Genomic DNA, 14,552 nt, shown 5'->3' with positions numbered 1-14,552 from the left:
TAAAGATAGAGATTTTGGACTCCCGGGTGGCGCAGCGGTCTAAGGCACTGCATCTCAGTGCTAGAGGCGTCACTACAGACCCTGATTTGATTCCAGGCTGTATCACAACCGGCCATGATTGGGAGTCCTATAGGGTGGCTCACAATTGGCTCAGTGTCGTCCAGGTTAGGGTTTGGCTGGGTTTGGCCGGGATAGACCGTCATTGTAAATAAGAATTTGTTCTTAACTGACTTACCTAGTTAAATAAAAGGTTAAATAAAATAAATACATTAATACTTGTAAGCAGGAATCAGGCGGATAGAATTATGGTGAGATTTGCCAAATGGATGGTGAGGGAGAGCTTTGTATGCATCTATCTGTGTGGAGTAAAGGTGGTCTAGAGTTTTTTTTCTTCTGGTTGCACATGTGACATGCTGGTAGAAATGAGGTGAAACAGATTTAAGTCTCCGGCCTCTAGGAGCGCCGCTTCTGGATGAGCATTTTCTTGTTTGCTTATGGCCTTATACAGCTGGTTGAGTGCAGTCTTAGTGCCAGCATTGGTTTGTGGTGGTAAATAGACAGCTACGAATAATAAATACAAAATAAGTTACAAACAGTGTGAAAAAACAAACTAAAATAGAAGCCTGTAAAATGTCAGCCATCCCCTCCGGCGCCATAACTATGATCAAATACACTATATATACAAAAGTATGTGGATACCCCTTCAAATTGGTGGATTCGGCTATTTTAGCCACACCCGTTGCTGACAGGTGTATGAAATCGAGCACACAGCCATGCAATCTCCATAGACAAACATTGGCAGTAGAATTGCCTTACTGAAGAGCTCAGTGACTTTCAACATGTCACAGTCACAGGATGCCACCTTTCCAGCAAGTCAGTTAGTCAAATTTCTGCCATGCTAGAGCTGCCCCAGTCAAATGTAAGTGCTGTTATTGTGAAGTGCAAATGTCTAGGAGCAACAACGGTTCAGTCAAGAAGTGGTAGGCCACACAAGCTCACAGAAAGAGAGCGCCGAGTGCTGAAAACCATAGCGCGCAAAAATAGTTTGACCTCGGTTGCAACACTCACTCCCGAGTTCCAAACTGCCTCTGGAATCAACATCAGCACAAGAACCGCAACATTTTGGGGAAGGCTTTTTCTGTTTCGGCATGACAATGCACAAAGCAAGGTCCTTACAGAAATGGTTTGTCGAGATCAGTGAGGAAGAACTTGACTAGCCTGAACAGAGCCCTGACCTCAACCCCATCGAACACCTTTGGGATGAATTGGAATGACGACTGCGATCCAGGCCTAATCGCCCGACATTAGTGCCCGACCTCACTATTGCTCTTGTGGCTGAATGGAAGCAAGAGCCCGCAGCAATGTTCCAACATCTAGTGGACATGTCACACCCTGACCTTAGAGAGCCTTTTTATTTCTCTATTTGGTTAGGACAGGGTGTGCTTTGGGTGGGCATTCTAGTTTTTCCATTTCTTCGTTGGCCGGGTATGGTTCCCAACCAGAGGCAGCTGTCTATCATTGTCTCTGATTGGGGATCATATTTAGGCAGCCTTTTTTTCCACCTTTAGTTGTGGGATCTTGTTTGTGTGTAGTTGCTTTCTGCACGTAGAGTTACGTTCGTGTTTGTATTTTGTTGTTTTTCGGTGTCATTCTAATAAAAGTACAAATGTACGTCTACCACGATGCACCTTGGTCCAATCCCTCTCTAAACGACCATGACAGGAAAGCCTTCCCAGAGGAGTGGGGGCTGTTATAGCGGCAAAGAAGGGACCAACTACATATTAATGCCCATGATTTTGGAATGAGATGTTTGACAAGCAGGTCCACATACTTTTGGTCATGTAGCGTGAGACCAATTTCCAAAATTAAAATAGTAATAATAGTAATAACAGTAATAATAAAAAATATAATTCATTTTTTGCTCAGAAAACTTGGTGGGGGTCAAATGAAATCACCCACCAGTTGGGGAACCCTTATTGGATTTCTCCAGCAGCCGTTTCAATAAGCCAGTGAATACAGGTCATAATGTTGGCCACCTTCCTAGATATGATTCCGCATCACCCAGTTCTGATAACATTTTCATCCCTGAAGTGAGTGGTTTACACCTCTTTGGAAAATGTAAAAATCAGCATGCGCAAGAAAAAAACACACACACACACACACACACACACACACACACACACACACACACACACACACACACACACACACACACACACACACACACACACACACACACACACACACACACACACACACACACACACACACACACACACACACACAGAAACTCAAAACTGCTTATGAGTTTAGTTTGCTGTAAGTCTCCCATCGGGTTATTTAATATCGCTGAAAATCAGCTAGCTCTGCATTTTAGTGATATTGTAGTAAATTAGTGGGCTATAAAATACAGGCACATGCTGTGCTAATGTGTGCTCCCTGCCTTCATTTAGTGAGTAAACATTTTAAGTGTGATTCCCCTGAAGCAGAACTCTTTCTTTAGCTTTAGGGAAAGCTTTAGACTATAGGTATTCATGACACAGTATGGGATGTCATTTAATCACCTTCACATGGGCCCTGGAAGGTGGGTCAGTCACTAAAATCTCTTTCTCTAGATCAGAAACTCATTTCTTCAATCTTTCCTTTTCCTTTCCTATTATGAATCTCAGTACATGTCAGAGTCCGTCCAAAAAACGTCTGCGAAGAATGACATTTACTGGTGACATTTGGTTTAGTGAGCCTTGTCAGAGATTTGCCTTGGCTAGACAACCTTGTGTCCTACTACAACCATGTTTCATGTCTCCAGGTCTATGGCTAAAAGAGTATCCTATACCCATAACATTCTATACCTATTGTAGCGAGTCAGAGATACACTATATGACCAAAAGTATGTGGACATCTGCTCGTTGAACATATATAATTCGATATACATATCACCAACTCCATATTAATGCCCAAATCATGGAGAGTTGGTCACCCCTTTGCTGCCATAACAGCCTGCACTCTTCTGGGAAGGCTTTCCACTAGATGTTGGAACATTGCTGCAGGGATTTGCTTCGATTCAGCCACAAGAGCATGAGTGAGGTCGGGCACTGATGTTGGGCGATTAGGCCTGGCCGCAGTCGGCGTTCCAATTCATCCCAAAGGTGAATTGGAACGTTGCTTTGTGAACGAGGGCATTGTCATGCTGAAACAGGAAAGGGCCTTCCCCAAACTGTTGCCACAAAGTTGGAAGCACAGAATCGTCTAGAATGTCATTGTATGCTGTAGTGTTAAGATTTCCCATCACTGGAACTAAGAGGCGTAAGAGGCAGAATCATGAAAAACATGAAAAACATGAAAAACAGCCCTACACCATTATTCCTCCTCACCAAACTTTACAGTTGACACTATGCATTGGGGCAGGTAGCGTTCTCCTGGCATCTGCCAAACCCAGATTAGTCTGTCGGGCTGCCAGATGAAGAAAGCTTGATTCATCTTACCAGAGAACGCGTTTCCACTGCTCCAGTCCAATGGCGGCGAGCTTTACACCACTCCAGCCGACGCTTGGCATTGTGCATTGTGATCTTGCAACCAAGGTCAGACGATTTTAAGGCGCTATGCACTTCAGCACTCGGCGGTCCCGTTCAGTGAGCTTGTGTGGCCTACCACTTCGTGGCTGAGCCGTTGTTGCTCCTAGACATTTCCACTTCACAATAACAGCACTTACAGTTGACAGGGGCAGCTCTAGCAGGGCAGAAATTTGACATGCTGACTTGTAGGAAAGGTGGCATCCTATGATGGTGCCACGTTAAAAGTCAATGAGCTCTTCGGTAAGACCATTCTACTGCCAATGTTTGTCTATGGAGATTGCATGGCTGTGTGCTCGATTGTATACACCTGTCAGCAGTAGGTGTGGCTGAAATAGCCGAATCCACTAATTTGAAGGGGTGTCCACATGCTTTTGTATATATATACTGTACATACGTCAAATAACATATTCTGTCATTTGCTTGAGTGCACAAGTAAATTTGAAGTAAAAGGTGGCTTGTATCTATGTCTAAGATTCTAAGCTTGTCCGTTTCCCTGGTGAGCGGAGCCCGTATGGTTCTGGCTCTGATAACTATGGAGGCATTCAGGGTCCATTTCACGTCCCTGTCATGCTACTGGATCCCACGCTTATCTCTACGCACCATTCTCCTCCCCTCCTCTCTTTCAAGCGCTGCTGTTTATACCATTTTGACTGGTGGCTGTGTGTGTGTGTGTGTGTGTGTGTGTGTGTGTGTGTGTGTGTGTGTGTGTGTGTGTGTGTGTGTGTGTGTGTGTGTGTGTGTGTGTGTGTGTATGTGTGTGTTTGTGTGTGTGTGTGTGTGTGTGTGTGTGTGTGTGTGTGTGTGTGTGCGTGGATATGAGTGCCTGCCTCGGGGAGGGAGAGAGGGAGCAGTCTACATCTACCTGCCTCTCCAACACTTTTCCAGCCCTATAATGGCCTGCTGTAAGTAATCCACCCAAGGCCCTTAAGGACAGCATCACAATGGGAGAAGGGAACAACATTATGCTGCCTGCTACTCTAGCTATGGATCTGACTTATGCTGTTTTTCGACTGTAACACCAGTGTATACACCCTTATGTTATATTAGGGAAAGTGTGTTTCCATAGCTAGGGCTGACAGTGAGGATTTGTAATGAGCAGAATCATCAACCTCTGCATAATAAAAAACAGTTGTTTTGCGGGCAGGTATTAAAGTTCACAGTTAGACATTGCTACATAAATGACAGTTGAAAAGTACCAGTGGCGTGGTTTTGACCCCAAGTGAGAGCAGGTCCACTGCAGCTATGGCCCAGTGAGAGACGGGTGACGGCCCGCGTAGATGGAAATAGAAAAGTCTGAGCCTTTTGGGTAAAACACCGGGTTAAATCCTGCATGGACCTGCACCATTTGTGTCCCTGTATTCATATGCTAATCACAGAAGGAGAGTGATGTGGCATTGCTGTCTGTGTGTCTGTTCTACAACACTCTGTTTGATCTCAGGGAGAAAATGACCAACAGTAATACCACTCTTCTGGAGGGGACTGGCGGGCGGCAGAGAGAGAGGGCTGACAGAACGATGATTTGTGGGTCGACGCAAAGGCATAGTGACACAAATGCAGCTAAGTGTTGCTTCTCTCTGGGAGCAGAATGGCCAGGGAGAATGCCAAGCGTGACATTTGCATTTAATAAAAATATATCTGGTTGTAAAGTGCGTCTGAAAGGCGTATCGGAGGCGGTAGGTAGTGATGTTCTGTCAGATTTAGTGTGAAATCCTCATAAAAAAGCCTTCCTGTTGTTTGAACAGCAGGGATGCGGGAACCTTAGAAAAGGTCGGCGCAGTGGAGAGAGTCGATGCAAACAGTGCACATTTCTTCATGGGAGATTCAATAAAGAACGCTCTTGACACGTCATAATTCTGTTTTATATATTGCCAGGACAACCTAACAAGCTTATCCACAACACTTCTCCGAGGCCACCCACTGTGTGGACACAGGGACCTGTACATGCCCGTAAACACACACCTTTACTATTCCCCTGGCCACCACTCTGATGTCCAGTATCTCCCGTACATTCATTCCTAAAGTGGAGTACAGTGTGTCCTATCTCTCTATAGGCTGTGTATTGTTGGTACTTACCAGACACTGGCACTGCTGGCAGTTCTCCACCCAGGACTCGCCACTGCCGTAGGTCAGCAGGCCGTTCTGGTGCAGACACTGGCTGCTGAGGCGAGGGTCACACTCTGGACAGCAGAACAGGTCAGCTGTGGGGTTCTCACAGTCACACACCATCCTCCTGCACATCACCTGGCCAGTCTGCACAGAGGGGTGGGCAGATGCATGGTCTATCAATCGACACACGACTCGAGTACAGTCTCAAAGTACTGTCTTGAGCTCTATAACCCACAAACAATCTTTGCTAGTTGACCTTGGTTATTGGTTAATTACACACACTCAAAATTACCATTGCTCCCTACTAGCTGACCGTGACCGCTCCAAAACAACAACATGTTTATGCTCTCTGTTCACTCAGCCGTTCAATACTGCTAATTTTGACAGGCAGGTTCTCAATTTTTCCAATCAATTAAAATGACTCGTTTCATTTAAACTTAATTTCTGCCCTCCTCCTCTGTAATCAAATTAATAATGTGATGCTTGATCATTCAATACCCATACTAATCCTCTATAATCACCTGCTAGCATTGCCAGACATTATCAAAAATGAAACACTAAATTACTAAACGTTTCAAGACTGTAGCCGTAGATTCACGAGGGAAAATATAGATATTATTTTGGTTAATTTAAAACCAAGTTTTCCAAAAACAACTGGTTGATGCATTTACATGTTCAGACCTCTGGGTTAAACATATATCAAACTGAATTGATAACCAATCATCATATTGTTTAACATCAACTAATAGAACACCACTGATCTGACCATTGTTTGTGTTATACCCATCTACCTGTCTCACCTGACAGGAGCAGACGGAGCACCTATCGTTGTCCAGCACCCAGATCTGCCTGTTGTGTTTGACTTTGTTGTCAAGGATACAGTCTCCAGTGCAGTTCCTCCCGTGGGGGCACCTGCAGTCATAGCCCCCCTCCAAGTTGAAGCACACTGTGTCATTGGCACAGGTGTTCCTCCCCATCTTGCATTCGTTGATATCTGTAGGGAGCAAGAGAGATGACTTCACACATATGCTCAACGCAGTTCAAATACCGTAGCTTATGCATAAATTCACACATCTTACTGCTTAAAAAAAGACAAATGATTCCAAACTAGAACTGAAAAGCTGTAAAAACGGATCACGTGACTCATGACTTGTCTTTGTGCTAGACCTGCTCCGTTGTCAAAGAGCAATTGAGAAATCCGCAAATTGTGGATAAATTCTTTGTTTTATTGAAAGTGTATGGCCAAATGACTTACTTTTGTCAAAAGTACTATTGGTTTTGAGTCAGGAAATGTGTACTTTTCCACCTAAAACTATTGCGATTATTTGATATCATTATATTATGTGGCCGACTGCAACAACAGCGGACATGGGTAACAACTGCGCTCTCGTGGGGCAACTCTGTGAGGTATATGCCGTTATTTGGAGCTAGATGTAACATGTGAGTTTTATAGGAGGGAGAAGGAGCAGGCGCAAAAGTTAAAAGATGTATCACAGGTAGCCTAAAGAGATCGGTCCCTGGCTGGACTTATGTAATAAATCTAGGAAAGAAGGCACATTTCACTGCTTTCCATTGAAAGATACAGACACATGCAGAAGATGGCTACTAGCGATACAAACAGGAAATACGATGTAAACACTCCTACAGCCACCTGTGTGAAGCTAACCATAATAATAAATACATGATTATATTTTGTTGGATTTAAATAACAACATTCCTACCTTGTTTAGCATTATCTAGTCCAAATATGACATGATTCCACTACTTGTATCCGTTTTAAATAATCTTCAATGGAGGACTTTTATTTTGAAGGCGAACCGCAAATTCCCTTTTGTGGCTCATCCTTATTGTGGCTAGCTTCACGCACGTCCTCTGAGAAGAGAAAGCATCAAAGCGAGCGTGTGGACGTATGTATAGTCTAATCATTGCATTTTGAGTGGATCTTATTGTGTTGTAGTCTAGGTGTTCTACCAGTTAGCATATGTTGAGGAGCTAGACAGTAATTGTGTCATCTTACATTGTTATGGACAGTAATTCTTACTTTTTAACTGCATTGTTGGGAAAGGGCTCCTAAGTTAGCATTTCATGGTAAAGTCTACACCTGATGTATTCGGCGCATGTGACAAATACAATTTTATTTTATCCGGTCGTGATACAGTCTGGAATGCGGCGCACAATTGGCCCTGCATTGTCCGGGTTTGGCCGGGGTAGGTCGTCATTGTAAATAAGAATGTGTTCTTAACTGATTTGCCTAGTTAAATAAAGGTTAAATAAAAAATAAATACATTGAAGAATAGACAGAATAGTGGCCATGAGTATCCTAACAATATAATTACTTTTAGCCCCATAGCCATAAAAAATGTATTACAGATTATAAGCATATGTTTGTAGGTTGCTGTTTTACTTCGTATAACTCATTTGTAATGCTTGGCTACTGTCTTCGCCTCTCCCCCAAAATAGAATCGGGGAAACTAGTTTCAATATATGGACTCACTTACGAAATGTTGGATTTTAGGTAAACTTCCCCTTTAATGTGCTCTTGCACTGGCTACACACTGAATCAACGTTGAATCAACGTTGTTTCCATGTCATTTAAATTAAATTACGTTGAATCAACGTGGAATAGACGTTGAATTGACGTCTGTGCCCAGTGGGCTGTGTCGATCAGGTAGACTTGACAGGTAAAATTAGGCTATATAGCAGGCAGACAGACAGAGCTGCAGCACTGTTACTGCTGAGGTGCACTGCTAGATTGAGGGTTTTCTTCCATTTTGACAAGCCCTTGACAGGTTGCTTTAGACTAGAGAATGTTTCAGAAAGATTCCATGAGCAGTAAAAAGCAGACAGGGATTTGGAGGAAAATGTACCAGTAATGGTATGTCCAATAACACTATTACCTGCACCAGACAGCAAAAAAATGGCCAAAAGAAGGCCAAGGAAATCTCTGAGTCAGAGAGTCTATCTCTGCAATGGTTAGATATGCTGCTATGATCAATGTTAGAATACACTAGAATAATGGAAACACACAAACTAGTGTGCTAATATACTCTATGCATGGAATTTCAATAGGCATTATCATGTGACGAGCTGAATGAAGTTTGCCTACAACCACGGAGCTTCTTTTAGTATTGAGAGAAAAAGGGCGGGTCAACTCACCTATGCACGACTCCCCATTGGCCGAGAACAATCCATTGTCGTGGTAGCCATCACGACACTCGCAGTGGTACCAGCCGGGCAGGTTGACACAGATGGCTTTGTCATTACACACCACGAACCCATCAGAACACTCATTAATGTCTATCAGGAGAGAGAGAGCGAGAGCGAGAGAGAGAAAGAGAGAGAGAGAGTGAGAGAAAATGAGAGAGAGAGCGACAGAAAGAGAGAGCGAGACAGAAAGAGAGAGAGACATGTAAGAACATACCTCAATCTCCAATAGTTTTTTGTTCTGAATCATGTCAGCAGGAACCGCATACAGAACTTAGCTTCATTCTTGCCTGATAGGCTTTTCAACATTGACTGATCCATAATTGATACAAAAGCGTGTCCAGGATTTGATAGGATATGCACGCTGTATCGATCTGGCATGAAAACACAGCGAGAGACGGGTACATTCATCAATAGAAGAAATCAGTTTGTGAACATGGCAATTGTAATGAATCTTACATATTTACTTGATTTTGTTTTATTACAGCACAAAACAAATGTCCCCTGAAGAGGGGTGTTAAAAACCCTTGGAAGACCTTGGAAGCTTGTGAATCCATTCTTGCTGTAGGTCTCATTGACGGTAAAGAGCACAGGAACCAGGCTTCAACCTTGACTCTAATTATGCTCTCCACAATACAGCATTCGTCACATGCTCACAAGTCTTGTATCCCACCCTCTATCTCTCCCACTCTTCTCTTTTCTCATCACTAGCCTATTGTAAACCAATTTATTTCAACGAACAACGAAGGGAGCACCCATTTCTTACAAAGGAACGAGGTGTAAATACATTCAACATCTGAATCAACTGCACCGTATGAGAAAATGCCCTACTATTTAAACCCATATTTAATTAGATGAGAGATGCTAGTGAAAACAGGGTGGGGGCTAAATATGAGGACCCAGGTTTTAGATTGATTAAATGTGTCTGTGTAGGCACTGATGGCTTCTTTATGATTGTGTGCATGTGTGATACATTATCAGAGTTCCTCATTATGAAAATGGCCCTGCACTGTCAGTGACCTTCCCATTCGATTCCCCCAGACAAAACATAACACAGCAGGATCCCCTGGAGAGCACAGCTCAGGCCTCCTCTCCTCATCTTCCCCTCATTCCTTCCTCTCTTCTCTCTGGCCTCTCCCTTCTTCTTGTCCTCTTATCCTCTATAATCCTTCTCTCCTTTCCACCCCTCTCATCTCTCCTTCTCTCCTTTCCTCACCTCTCCTTCTCATCTTTTAATGTTTTCTTTATTTCACCTTTATTTAACCAGGTAGGTTAAATAAGTAAGTTCTCATTTACAACTGCGACCTGGCCAACATAAAGACCTGGCCAACATCAACACAAAGCAGTGTGACAAAAACAACAACAACAGAGTTACACATAAACAACCGTACAGTCAATAACACAAAATAAAATACAAATTGAAAAATCTATGTACAGTGTGTGCAAATGTAGAAGGTAGAGGTGAAAATAATTACAATTTAGCATTAATACTGGAGTGATAGAGGTGCAGATGATGATTTGCAAGTAGAGATGCTGGGGTGCAAGAGGGTAAGTAATAATATGGGGATGAGGTAGTCCGGTGTGCCATTTACTGATTGGCTGTGTACAGGTACAGTGATCGGTAAGCTGCTCTGACAGCTGATGCTTAAAGTTAGAGAGGGAGAAGTAAGACTCCAGCTTCAGAGATTTTTGCAATTTGTTCCAGTCATTGGCAGCAGAGAACTGGAAGGAAAGGCGGCCAAAGGAAGTGTTGGCTTCATGGATGACCAGTGCAATATACCTGCTGGAGCGCATTCTACTGGTGGGTGTTGCTATGGTGACCAGTGAGCTGAGATTAGGCGGGGCTTTACCTAGCAAAGTCTTATAGATGACCTGGAGCCAGTGGGTTTGGCGACGGATATGTAGCGAGGGCCAGCCAACGAGAGCATACAGGTCGCAGTGGTGGGTAGTATATGGGGCTTTGGTGATAAAACGGATGGCACTGTGATAGACTACATCCAGTTTGCTGAGTAGAGTGTTGGGGGCTATTTTGTAAATGACATCGCCGAAGTCAAGCATCGGTAGGATAGTCAGTTTTACGAGGGTATGTTTGGCGGCATGAGTGAAGGAGGCTTTGTTGCTAAATAGGAAGCCGATTCTAGATTTAATTTTGGATTGGAGATGCTTAATGTGAGTTTGGAAGGAGAGTTTACAGTTTAACCAGACACCTAGGTATTTGTAGTTGTCCACATATTCTAGGTCAGAACCGTCCAGAGTAATGAAGCTCGTCTGGAGGTTTGTTAGCACAGTGTCCAATGAAGGGCCAGATGTATACAGAATGGTGTCGTCTGCGTAGAGGTGGATCAGAGAATCACCAGCAGCAAGAGCGACATCATTGATATATACAGAGAAAAGAGTCAGCCTGAGAATTGAACCCTGTGGCACCCCCATAGAGACTGCCAGAGATCCGGACAACAGGCCCTCCAATTTGACACACTGAACTCTATCTGAGAAGTAGTTGGTGAACCAGGCGAGGCAGTCACTTGAGAATCAAAAGCTATTGAGTCTGACGATAAGAATGCGGTGATTGACAGAGTCAAAAGCCTTGGCCAGGTCGATGAAGACGGCTGCACAGTACTGTCTTTTATCGATGGAAGTTATGATATCGTTTAGGACCTTGAGCGTGGCTGAGGTGCACCCATAACCAGCTCGGAAACCAGATTGCATAGTGGAGAAGGTACGGTGGGATTCGAAATGGTCGGTGATCTGTTTATTAACTTGGCTTTCGAAGATTTTAGAAAGGCAGGGCAGGATGGATATAGGTCTATAACAGTTTGGGTCTAGAGTGTCTCCCCCTTTGAAGAGGGGGATGACCTCGGCAGCTTTCCAATCTTTGGGGATGTCAGACGATATGAAAGAGAGGTTGAATAGGCTAGTAAAAGGGGTTGCAACAATTTCGGCGGATAATTTTAGAAAGAGAGGGTCCAGATTGTCTTGCCCAGCTGATTTGTAGGGATCCAGATTTTGCATCTCTCCTCTCTCCTTACCTTTCCTCCCCTCTCATCTCTCCTTCTCTCCTTTCCTCCCCTATCATCTCTCCTCTCATCTTTCCTTTCCTCCCCTCTCATCTCTCCCCGTGTCGTCTCCCTCTGCCACAGCAGTAATAGGATTCAGATCTATCGGCTAATGAGCCTTCAACCCTTTAATAGAATTTCTCCAGCAGATTAACCATTGATCAAATGTCGTGGAGATTAGGCCCTTATCTATTTAAGAGATGTGAACGTTTGTCTAAGTCAAACACAGCAGGTTTTCTATGCTCCTATACATGACATATTTCAACATGGCTTTAAGGGAACTATATGCATTCATGCTGGGGCTCAAAGAGGTGGTTAAACGTTACATGTATACAGTCCTACAGCAGGTAGAGAGATATAGACATCATGTTTAAGTCTAGGGGATGGTGATGTTCTTCCTTCAGGAAATAAGTATTTCGGTCAACTGTGTTTTCTGGATAAAAGCATATCATTTGGTTACACCAAAAGGAATAACTATGGTTGAAATTAAGCATGTCCTCTATTCTCTCAGTCATAGTGAAATCTCTCATGCTCTTTGTTGCCAGTGAATGTCAGTTGACAGAGCTTCACACGCTTTGAAATAGAGAAGCGGCATGTGGTCTCGAGCCAAGAAGGGGAAAAAAGCTGAATCTATTTAAAGGCCCAATGCAGCCGTTTTAAATCAATATCAAATAATTTCTCTGTAACAATTAAGTACCTTACTGTAATAGATTTCCATTAAAATGGGCAAAAATAGCTTTTTAGCAAAAAACTATTTCTCAAGCAAGAATTTTGCTAGGACAGGGGAGGGGGAAACTGAAAACCAGCTGTTATTGGTAGAGAGGTTTGGAACGCTCTTTGTTATTGGCCTATTAACCAATTTACTGCATGGTGATGTCACCATGGAACGCTGAAACTCCCGCCCATACAAACCTGCACATTAGAAGGTCCTATTGTAGATTGTATTTTCAACCAGCAACTATAAAGGAAATAACACTGCTAAAAAGCAGCTGTTGCCCAATATAATACAAAATACAGGAAAAACTGAATGTTTACTGCACTGGGCCTTTAAATCATAGTTTATCCAATCTGACTGCATGGAATTGTTCACAGAAAGACAGAGCGGTTAGTCACTACTTATAAACTAGAGGCAATGCAGTTCTAAATATACACAAATGGAACTATTTTCAGCGTATATTCATTAAAACTGTTCTGTTGTTAAGTTTACATGCCCAGGAGGTTACGTTTCCAATGAAACGTTTCACCCTCTACTTCCTTTATGTGACACCACAGCTGTTGATCACAATTACAGCAAAGTACTTCTGAGGCCTTTGGCAAATTGACAGTGGCTTTAAATATACCTTCTAAAACGGAAAAGGCTTCTTCTTTAACTGCTTCCTGTCACATCTGAATTGAAATGTCATCACAAATGCAAGGCACGTATTCACAACTACATCTTTCAATTTTCAATGTACCATTAAGAGCAAAAACAACATGATGGTGGCTGTGTGTGTAAATTGAATGTACACTGAGTATACCAAACATTAGGAACACCTTCCTAATATTGAGTTGCACCCCCCCCCCCCCCCCCGCCCTTTTGCCCTCAGAACTGCCTCAATTCATCGGGGCATGGACTCTAAAAGGTACCGAAGCGTCCCACAGGGGACCATATTGACTCCAATGCTTCCCGCAGTTGTGTCAAGTTGTCTGGATGTCCTCTGGGTGGTGGACCATTCTTGATACACACAGGAAGTTGTTGAACGTGAAAAGCCCAGCAGCATTGCGATTCTTGACACAAACTGGTGCGCCTGGCACCTCCTGCCTCCTACCATACCACGTTCAAAGGCACTTCAATATTTTGTCTTGCCCATTCACCCTCTGAATGGCACACACACAATCCATGTCTCATTTGTCTTGAGGCTTAAAAAGTATTCTCCCCTTCATCTACACTGATTGAAGTGGATTGAACAAATGACATAAATAAGGGATCATAACTTTCAGCTGGATTAAACTAGTCAGTCTACATACATGTATGTCATGGAAAGAGTAGGTTTTCTTAATGTTTTGTATACTCACTGTACAAGAAAGCGTGAGGAATTATGACTGTGAATCCCAATAAGCAGCCTGATTCCAGTCTAAAAATCACATTCTATTTCAGCTTGGCCGTGAATTGTATAATATGTTATTTTCAGTGAAAAACAGCAACACATAACAGAGAGCTGAGAGTTCCATCTCTCTCTCCAAGCAGGTCAAGGCCAAACACAGGTCTCCTTGGCTACTGAGAGAGAGATAGTGGTGGAGACAGAGAAACAGGGGGAGAGATGGGGATAAAGAAAGAGAGAGACAGGGAGAGAAAGAGCGAGAGGGATGAAGAAGCGAGAGAGAGAGGGGGAATAAAGAAAGAGAGCGGAAGGGAGGTGGAGAGGGCTGATTGGACAGACATGGTTATTTCGCTCGTTATGGTGAGCGACAGGCTGGAAATAAAGGCTCTATTAAAACTGCTCTCCAAGGACACTCAAATAGTGGGTTGACGTCTTCCCTTCCCTCCTTCTGCTTGTCCTCCTTCTCACCCTCCCTCTCCATCTCTCTCTCCCTCTCTTTTTTCTTTCATTCTTTCTTTCTCTCTCTATCTCTCCTC

The 14,552-nt window shown here is 43.4% G+C and overlaps 1 protein-coding gene across 1 annotated transcript in view; it reads right to left on the bottom strand.

The window, feature by feature from the left end:
• nell2a (neural EGFL like 2a) overlaps positions 1-14,552 on the bottom strand; it is a 107,623-nt gene that overhangs the window by 1,139 nt on the left and 91,932 nt on the right. The window contains exons 16-18 of the mRNA XM_021567998.3: positions 8,835-8,975; positions 6,479-6,672; positions 5,646-5,822 (exon numbers count right to left, since the gene is read on the bottom strand). Of these exons, the coding sequence (XP_021423673.3) occupies positions 5,646-5,822; positions 6,479-6,672; positions 8,835-8,975 (512 nt within the window). The remainder of the gene's footprint in view (positions 1-5,645; positions 5,823-6,478; positions 6,673-8,834; positions 8,976-14,552) is intronic.

Source organism: Oncorhynchus mykiss, chromosome 2 (genome assembly GCF_057628025.1).
Source record: "Oncorhynchus mykiss isolate SJ-2025 chromosome 2, ASM5762802v1, whole genome shotgun sequence".
NCBI lineage: Eukaryota > Metazoa > Chordata > Actinopteri > Salmoniformes > Salmonidae > Oncorhynchus > Oncorhynchus mykiss.
Note: the sequence above shows the minus strand (reverse complement) of the source record. Positions and strands in the feature narration are given on the sequence as shown.